General features: G+C 42.7%; 1 protein-coding gene and 1 long non-coding RNA gene across 7 annotated transcripts in view; one reads left to right on the top strand and one right to left on the bottom strand.

Annotated features, from left to right (window-relative positions):
- Nucleotides 1–8815, top strand: part of SNORC (secondary ossification center associated regulator of chondrocyte maturation) — a 22240-nt gene extending 13425 nt beyond the window's left edge. For 3 of the 4 annotated variants that reach the window (XM_042456593.1, XM_042456594.1, XM_042456595.1), the window contains 2 exons: nucleotides 6532–6711; nucleotides 8535–8815. In XM_042456593.1, coding sequence (XP_042312527.1) covers nucleotides 6532–6711; nucleotides 8535–8644 — 290 coding nt within the window. In that variant the 3' untranslated portion in view covers nucleotides 8645–8815. Of the gene's footprint in view, nucleotides 1–6531; nucleotides 6779–8534 lie in introns of all 4 variants that reach the window. The other variant, XR_006102770.1, reaches the window with a different exon arrangement.
- LOC121924973 overlaps nucleotides 1–8867 on the bottom strand; it is a 39782-nt gene that overhangs the window by 22356 nt on the left and 8559 nt on the right. For all 3 annotated transcript variants that reach the window (XR_006102773.1, XR_006102771.1, XR_006102772.1), the window contains exon 2: nucleotides 8529–8640. This is a non-coding gene — a long non-coding RNA (uncharacterized LOC121924973). The remainder of the gene's footprint in view (nucleotides 1–8528; nucleotides 8641–8867) is intronic.

The following is an 8867-nucleotide window of genomic DNA, read 5'->3' as shown; positions in this document are numbered from 1 at the left end:
AACCAAGCAGGAATGTAGAGAGGAAACAGTAACGGGCACGTTGCATCGCGATTGTTAATGTGCATGAGCTGGCTCTCCAGCTGTTTACCGGGCTGTCATGACGGGACCTCCCCTTTCACCCCGGAAGCGTTTAAGGTCGCAACCCATGCAGGGCACCACTGAGCATGTGTGAGGCGGCCGATACGATGTTCAGAAGCTGAAATCACTAAGCCCTATGAGGAAAGGCTGAGGGAGCTGGGTAGGTTTAAGCCCAGAGGAAAGGCTCTCCCTCCAACTTAAAGGCATATTATTATTATTATTATTATTATTATTATTAAGCCCAGAGGCAGAAGAAACACCCTCCCTCCATCTTAACCTCTTGGCCTCAGAGGGAGAGAAGGAGAGGTAAGCACAACTCTATCATGTACCTTGGCACATAACCAGAAAAGTAGAAGAGATTGCAAAAATATATGGAATGTATGCTCACAAAAACATGTCTCACGTTCCACCGCATTAAAAACAGGGAGAAATGTAAGGTACTGCACTTAGGGTGGAAAAATGAAATGCATGGACATAGGATGGGGGACACCTGGCTTAAGGAGACAACATGTGAAAGGGATCTAGGAGTCCAAGGAGACCACAAGTTGAACATGAGTCAACAGTGCGATGTTGCAGCTAACAAGGCCAATGCGATTTTAGGCTGCATCAATAGAAGTATCAAGGGAAGTCATAGTGCCACTATATTCTGCTCTGGTCAGGCCCCACCTGGAATATTGTATCCAGTTCTGGGCACCACAATTTAAAAAGGACATTGAGAAACTAGAACGTGTCCAAAGGAGGGCGACTAAAATGGTGAAAGGTCTGGAAACCTTGCCCTATGAGGAACGCCTTAGGGAGCTGGGGATGTTTAGCCTGGAGAAGAGAAGGTTAAGAGGTGATATGATAGCCCTATTTAAATACTTGAAGGGATGTCATATTGAGGAGGGAGCAAACTTGTTTTCTGCTGCTCCAGAGACTAGGACCCGGAGCAATGGATGCAAGCTACAGGAAAAGAGATTCCACCTCAACATTAGGAGGAATTTCCTGACAGTAAGGGCTGTTCGACAGTGGAACAAACTTCCCTGGAGTGTAGTGGAGTCTCCCTCCTTGGAGGTCTTCAAACAGAGGCTGGATGGCCATCTGTTGGGGATGCTTTGATTTGGATTTCCTGCATGGCAGGGGGTTGGACTGGATGGCCCTTGAGGTCTCTTCCAACTCTATGATTCTATGATTCTTAATCTCCAGAGTTGTACTCCATCGCTCAAACCATTACGCCATGCTGGTGCTCATTTTTGCTTCTCGATAGTCTTTATAATGTGTGGGATGAACTACCCAGAAAATTAAAAGATCTTTTCAAGCAGAGGTAATTGTGTCTGGCCTATCCATCCACTTCCCATCTTTCTTCCACTTTCCCTCTTTCTCCCACTTCAGTTTTGCAAACTTTGCACTGAATAGAATCCATACAGATTGCATATAATGAATGTTTACAAAGTTGTGAGAAGCTTGGTTCTAGCTTCCTCAGGATGTTTTACTAGCAACATCTGGAACAAAATGGCATCTTGATTGCTCAACACAGTCATAACATCTGTACCAGAGTTGGAAAAATGTCCATGTTGGCTGAGAGTTGCGAGCCAAAAGAGGAGGCATTTCCACTTTCTGCCTCTGCTAACGTACATGTTGAGGTAGTAGTTTTTCCATCCCAGTTTGAAGAACAAATATCTAATGCTGCAACTGTCACAGTAGAGGAGTGCTACGGTGTGTGTCATGTTGTTTGGCAGTACATCTGATGTCATTAGACAGTCTATCACTTACTGGTGTCAGTGTCTTATGTCTTACAAATATCCTTATATAGGAGGTTTATGTAGCTTCTGGGTCCTTAAGTATCGACTGTCCTCACTCTGGACACCTGTACAGATATCTCTGTGAAGAGCCAAGTCAGCCTGGGCAAACTTGGAAATCTCTTGCCTGCAGATGTATCATTTGAACAGCAGTAGTGGGAGAGGAATCTTGACGACTGAAAAAGCCAGCCTCTTCCCACCAAATAGCAAGATCCTTAAAGACATAGGCTTGATACTTCAGTATTTTTATCTTAATGATTATTTTGCCAGCATTCCAGATGTGCTTCAAAAGTCTGCCTAGAGTAGCAGCTGCTTCCAAATACTGAGCCTGTAGCTCACTAGAACTGAATTACCAGTTTTATATGAGAGGTACTAGAATTACATTATCTAGCTTGAGATGAGGGTTACCAATAGGCTTTTGACCAATACCTTGTCCTATGGTTTCAGTTGCCTTAATAAGTATGAAGAGAAATATAAAAAAGTTGCCTATGAAAAATATAGAAAGATAATGCCTTAGTCAGGCCTCACCTAGAATACTGTGTCCAGTTCTGGGCACCAAAATTCAAAAAGATGTTGACAAATTGGACATTGACAAAATGTCCAGAGGAGGGCGATTAAAATGGGGAAGGGTCTGGAAACCATGCCTTATGAGGAAAGACTTAGGAAACTGGGTATGTTTAGCCTGGAGAAGAGATGGTTAAGAGGGGATATGATAGCCCTGTTTAAATATCTGAAGGGATGTCATATTAGAGCAAGCTTGTTTTCTGCTGCTCCAGAGACTAGAACATGGAACGACAGATGCAAGCTCTAGGAACAGAGATTCCACCTCAGCATTAGGAGGAACTTTTAAGAGCTGTTTGACAGTGGAACACACTCCCTCAGAGCATGGTGGGGTCTCCTTCCTTGGAGGTCTTCAAACAGAAGCTGGATGGCTATTGGTCGGGGATGCTTTGGTTTGAGAGTTCCTGCATGGCAGGGGGTTGGACTGGATGGCCCTTGTGGTCTCTTCCAACTGTATGATTCTGTGATTCAATTAACGTGTTTGAATGCATTACCCACCATGTTCAGCATTTCCCTATAAACAAGAGATAGGCAGTGTTAGCTGAAAACTAGTGGCTGTCAGTTGGGCTAGCTGTTCTCCCTTAGCTCTGTGTAGTTATTTGTTCCAGGCTAAATTCCTCCTATGGACAGAGTCTATCCATTAATAGAAAGGATTAATGCCATAGGTATGTACATTCATAGGATCAAAGTAGGCTATACAAAATGAAACTGCTGGTCTAGCTAGTCTAGTATTGTTTACAGTGACTGGCAGAAAATTTTCCAGATCTCAGGCATGATTGTTTTCCAGGCCTAACAGAGGATTCAGAGTACTAAACCTGGGACTGGCTGCTTGCAAAGCAGGTGCTCCACCATTGAGCTACCACTCTTCAGTACTTTACATGCTTTACATATATGCTGCACAAAACAGATCTGTTGCCTGACTCTCCTTTATGGAGACTCTGAGCCAGTGATCAATATAATCCTGTGTCATTGATTTGCCCAACTCCTTCCAATCATTTTAGTGGTGATGCTGTGGATTAGAGTTGTGTTCCCATACACTGTTTGCCTTTTTATTTGCTGTCTTGAAGAAAGAGGCTCGCCCTAGTTCTGTCTGTTTATCTTATACAGTGTGTTCCTTTAAGTAAAAAGCTAATTCATCTCTTGTCTTTTGGCAAGATCTTGTTACCGTTGGGCCATAGCTATATGGCCAGGTGGCCATCTCCTACTATTAGAAAGCTTTGGATTCTCTGCTCCATCTTTTCAGCTTGGTGTGACATTTCCCAGTGGTTTCCGCAGGGCTCTGCAGAATGTCTCCTGTTCTTGCGAGGGCCTCTGCTCCATCCCACCTGAACAAAATAAGCATTGATTTCTGCCTTCTGGGTCCAGCCCACATATAAACAGTAGTGGCTTTTTTAGCTGCTCCAGAGTCCGTTTGGGGGGGAAAAACAGGACATGAACTGCAACATCAAAGAAAATGCCATTTTCTTGGAATCTCACCTGAGAAGGCATCACAGGGGCACAGTTGGGGGAGGATCTGGGTTCCTGTCTCTCCTGAGTTCTGGGGCTGTGTGTTCGGCCAAAACTGCTCTGCTGGCAGCAAAAGTCTGCTTTTGGGAATGAGAAACTAACACTGTGCGTAGGGAAAAGATTGCCAATGCAAAAGCTCCATTAATCCTGCAACTTTGTTTTATGTTTGCCCCCTTCTTGGGCTCATTGTTTTTTTAAAGCATTGAAGTGTTATTTTTTTCTGGTTGTAAATTCAGGTCCTCAGAGCACACATCAAATAGAGATAAATCAACTTGTATGTTCAAGTGCTGACAGGCAAAGGACAACCGGATTACAAATGGTGTTGCCAGACTGTATTTGAGCTTGGGCTCCTTTGTAAGTTTAGCAACAAGAATGGAGCTGGACACTGCTCCACATCCACTTCTCACTTTCCACCACCATGATAACAGAACTGAGAAAGAGAAAGATCTCTGGAATTTTATCAGAAAAATGTCTTTCCATCAAATGCCCCTTAGCTCTACTGCTATGTGCCCTGCCAGGATAGGGATCTTTTGGTTTGGAAGTGTTCAATCCTTTTAAAAAATTATTTCAGTTCTTTACACTTCCCTCACTATTTCTGCCTTGTTAATTTTTCCAAATAGAGACAACAAAAAAGCAAACAAAAGTACAGCAAGTTTTTCCCCCTCTCCAATACAATTGCTCCAATTGCCGTGCTCCTAGCATTGTATCAGAACTGGTTGAGTAAGAAGAATTAATGGCTCCAGGCACTCTTGTTAATGTGTTTGTTTTGCTATCCTCTTTTACATAATCTCTAGGGCTGTATTTTTTTTCCCCCATAAGGCTAGACACTTTCTTCTGTGTTTCTTTTTCTGTGTACAATCAGCCGTCCATATCCATGGATGTTTTTTATCCACAGATTCAACCATCCACGGTTTGAAAATATTCCAATAAGATATACATTTCAAAAAGCAAGCTTTGGTTTTGCTATTTTATTTGGGGGACACCATTTTACCATGCCGTTGCATTTAATGAGATTTGAGGTCCAAGGAGTGATTTCTTCTCCTGTACTCAGCCTGTGTTTCTCTTTTTGTAGCTTCATACTTTTTCCTTCATCCTTCTGTCCAGGTCAGCAGGTCCAGTATGTGCTGACCTCCACTGAGTGTTTTGTTTTTAGTTGAAATACTTTACACAGTACCACACGAAAACATCGAAACATCAAATTGTACATTTTTTTTGTTGAGATTATTTGCTAAAAACATATATTACTTTCAAATATTCTGAACATTTTATTAAAATAGAATGTGAAATCCTGTAGATGGACTCTGTATGTGGGGATGTATGGGAAATCCAATTTTAGTCTTAGACTTTCTAGACTTCTCTCTTGCTCTGCACTGCCTCTATGTGTAGTGTGCCTTCAAATTGTTTTCATCTTAGGGTGACCGTAAGGTGAACCTAGCATAGGGGTTTCTTGGCAAGTTTCTTCAGAGAGGGTTTGCCATTGCTATCCCCTGAGGCTGAGAAAGTGTAACTGCCCAAGGTCACCCACCCAGTGGATTTTCATGGCTAAGCAGGGATTTGAACCCTGCTTTTTAGAGTCATAGTCCAATGCTCAAAACACTACACCATGCTGGCTCTCTCTATCTGTTGGCCAGGCACTATTTGCTTCCCCAGATTCTCACACTGATGGCTGTGTGCATACAGTATTTTTAAATGTACACAAAAAGATGCACCCATGGGGGAGGTAAGTACAGTCAGCCCTTTGTATCCATGGATTTTTTAATGCACAGATTCAAACATCCATGGTTTGAAAATGTTTTTTTAAAAAGTATAAATTCCAAAAAGTAAATGTTCATTTTGCCATTTTATCTTACTATGCCACTATATAAATAATGGACTTAACCATCCACAGATTTTATTATCCACAGATAACCCCAGTGGATACCAAGGGCCCACTGTAAGAAAGAAAAGAGGGGACAAATTTCTCCCTTTTAAAGAAAAATGAAAAGAAGACAACTGGACATGGATTTAGATTGGGGAAGAGGTTTGTGGATGCAAGACTTTACAGATGTGGACACATCCTAGTGTGCACATAGCATGCCATGTGGGGACATAACTGCCCACAGAACAAAAAGGAAAGGAGAGGAAGGAGATGGGCAGCAATGAAGTAACTTTTTCATAGGATGATGATTTAAGTGCACTGCTAGATGTGGCTGAAATTTGTCATGCTAGAAGAGCAAGCTCTTAAGACTTTGTCCAGCAGAGGGCAGTGCCCCCTATTCTTTGCTGTCTGTTCTGTTGCTACCTATTGCATAAAATGCACCTGGAGATTTGCTGGAAGTCTGAAGGACTAGATGCCATAACCACAAAGGAGGACAAGGCACCATAAAATGTAGGAATGTCAAATGTCCCCCCCCCAAAAAAAAAAGTAATAGGACATGACAAAATATAAAAGGAAAAAACACTAATATAAATATAAGTTCATGTTTTGTTATGCTTATAATGGAGGACATCTTGGAATTCCTCCTGGGCAGAAGGCTGACATGTAGGACATGTCCTGGAAAAGGAAGATGCCTGGTCACCCTGGTTTGGCCAGTCAAGACTGACTCTGCCTTTGTATTTGTTTCAACAGAATATCCCCAAGGACCTCTCCCAACGCTGTGGAATGATCCTCCGGAGCTGCCATCAGGTGGAGGGCCCTTAGAAACCACCCCTACTCCTCGCTTCTCAGATTCTCCAGGATTCCCACCTTATACTTCTGATTATGAGCCAGAGGACACAACTCACCTCCACCAGCTGGATACTGGGAATGGTACATGAGCTTGCCAGGGCACTGCTCTCTTTTTCTCTTGCCTCTTTTCTGAAGTGACAGTAATTTAGTGAGTACAGTGTACTTGTGCCATACACGACTTTCAGCTTACACTGAAGCTGCACGGTGGAAGCAGCAAGGCCCACTGTTTTCAATGGGGCTTGAGCATCTTCTTATTATTATTATTATTATTAACCTTTATTTATAAAGCGCTGTAAATTTACACAGCACTGTACATACAATCTTTTAGTTAGACGGTTCCCTGCCCTCAGGCTTACAATCTAAGAAGACACGACACAAAAGGAGAAGGGAGTGGTGGTGGGGAATGGGATCAGGTCCAGCAGTTCTTCTCCACCTCCAAGGCCTGGACCAAGGCAGATGGACTGGAGGAAGGGCTTGGCTTCTTAATTAACGGTTAAAAGGAGGCTTCCTGGGTCAGAGAGGGCTAGCCTCTGGGAATGCTTCTCTAAACAATATATACGGTATTTCCCTTACATAGGGGGTCCAGAACAGATCCCTGCGTAAGGGAAGGGTTGACTGTATGTAGAGAGGCCTTGTAGCAACTTTAAGACTTAACTAAAGAAAGAAGTGAGCAGCATGAGTTTTCATAGACATACTGTATATGCTTAAGCATAAGTCTAGAAACCTTGGTCAGAAATCGACCCCAAAAACCTGAGTTGACTTATCCACGGGTCAATGTAAGTACTGTATTTTAATTCTTATTTTAAAAAGAAACCATTGTCAGGAACCATCAACCATCAGGAAGCACTGACCTTCTAGTCTCTCATCCATCCATCATTTAGGGTGAACATAAACAGTTGTGCCTGCTAGAATTTTGTAAGTTCTTTGGCAAAGTTCTCCTTTGTTTCATCCTTTAGATCCTTTATTACATGCCCCTAGGTTTTGCCCTGGACTTATCCATGGGTCATATCAAAATCCATAATTTTTGGCCTCAAAACCTGCTCTCAACTTATACATGAGGCTGACTTATAGTCGAGTATATATGGCAGGTCTACTTCTTCAGATGCATTTAGTAAATTAGCGAGTTGCAGCAGGGATACTGGCTGGTGTCCTCCCACTTCCTTTCAAGGCAGTTGTGATGAAACCTTTTCCTTCTATGGAAAACACATTCCCTTGGGTGGAAAGTGGCTGGAGGCCACAGCAAAAGCATATACCCCAAAAGGGAGAAAAAGGTTCGTAACCTTTTTATCAATGGGAATAAATCTGGTGTGGATACACCCCTTGTGTACTTTGTGAATTTGTTCCCCCAAATCCCATAACATCAAGCAGCATGGTGGCTGGGAAGGGAACTTTCTGACTCAATGAGCTATGGTGAGTATGCATTAGCAGAAGAGAGAATAGAAGAGGGGTCGCTCCTTATCCCTATGACCTAGATTGGTCTACCCACTAAAAATAGTTGTCAACAACTGGCTTAAAGAATATGACAGAAGGGTTTTATAGACAGTACTGCTTAGGTTGATCCAGCACTAGTCAGTGATATTATCCTCCTGCAACTGTGGTTTTTAGCAGAAATATATGCTGGAATTTGTAATCCAGTATCACACAAGCAGATTTTTCTGTTGTCTCCACAGAGCTGCATTAACCCTACCTCCTAGTCTGATCCAGAGAATTCTCTGGAGGAGATTTTGAAAGTATGCAGGGAGGAATTATACCCTCCCTATTCCATTGACGGACAAATTTCTATCAGCAGGAGTTAAATGCTATACAACGCTTAATGTGTACCTCTGCGCATTAAATTTCCATCAGCCTTTTATGTCCTGCTGAGTGAATCTCTCTTCCTCCCTCCTCTTGTTTTTTACCTGCAGGGTCACTGGGTCCTGGAGCCATTGGTGCCATTGTGATTGCCGCTTTGCTGGGCACATCTGTGATTGTGGCCTTGATTGTCATCACCCTGCGAAAGTTTTCAGCTTCCTGAAATCAATAAAAAGTTATTTTTTCCTAATATATACTTGTCCAAGAACCCTCCTTCTTCTGTGCTTGTGTTTTCTATGTGTAAGAGATCCTTTAGCACCTGTATTTCTCAAGCATCGCAAGACACCCTGCCCCTTGAATGACTTGAGATTGGGGCTACTTTACTTGTTGATTTTCCCCCCCTAATACAAAGACTTTTAAAGTATCATGGTTCATCACTGCACCAA

Source organism: Sceloporus undulatus, chromosome 3 (assembly GCF_019175285.1).
Source record: "Sceloporus undulatus isolate JIND9_A2432 ecotype Alabama chromosome 3, SceUnd_v1.1, whole genome shotgun sequence".
NCBI classification, from domain to species: domain Eukaryota; kingdom Metazoa; phylum Chordata; class Lepidosauria; order Squamata; family Phrynosomatidae; genus Sceloporus; species Sceloporus undulatus.
Note: the sequence above shows the minus strand (reverse complement) of the source record. Positions and strands in the feature narration are given on the sequence as shown.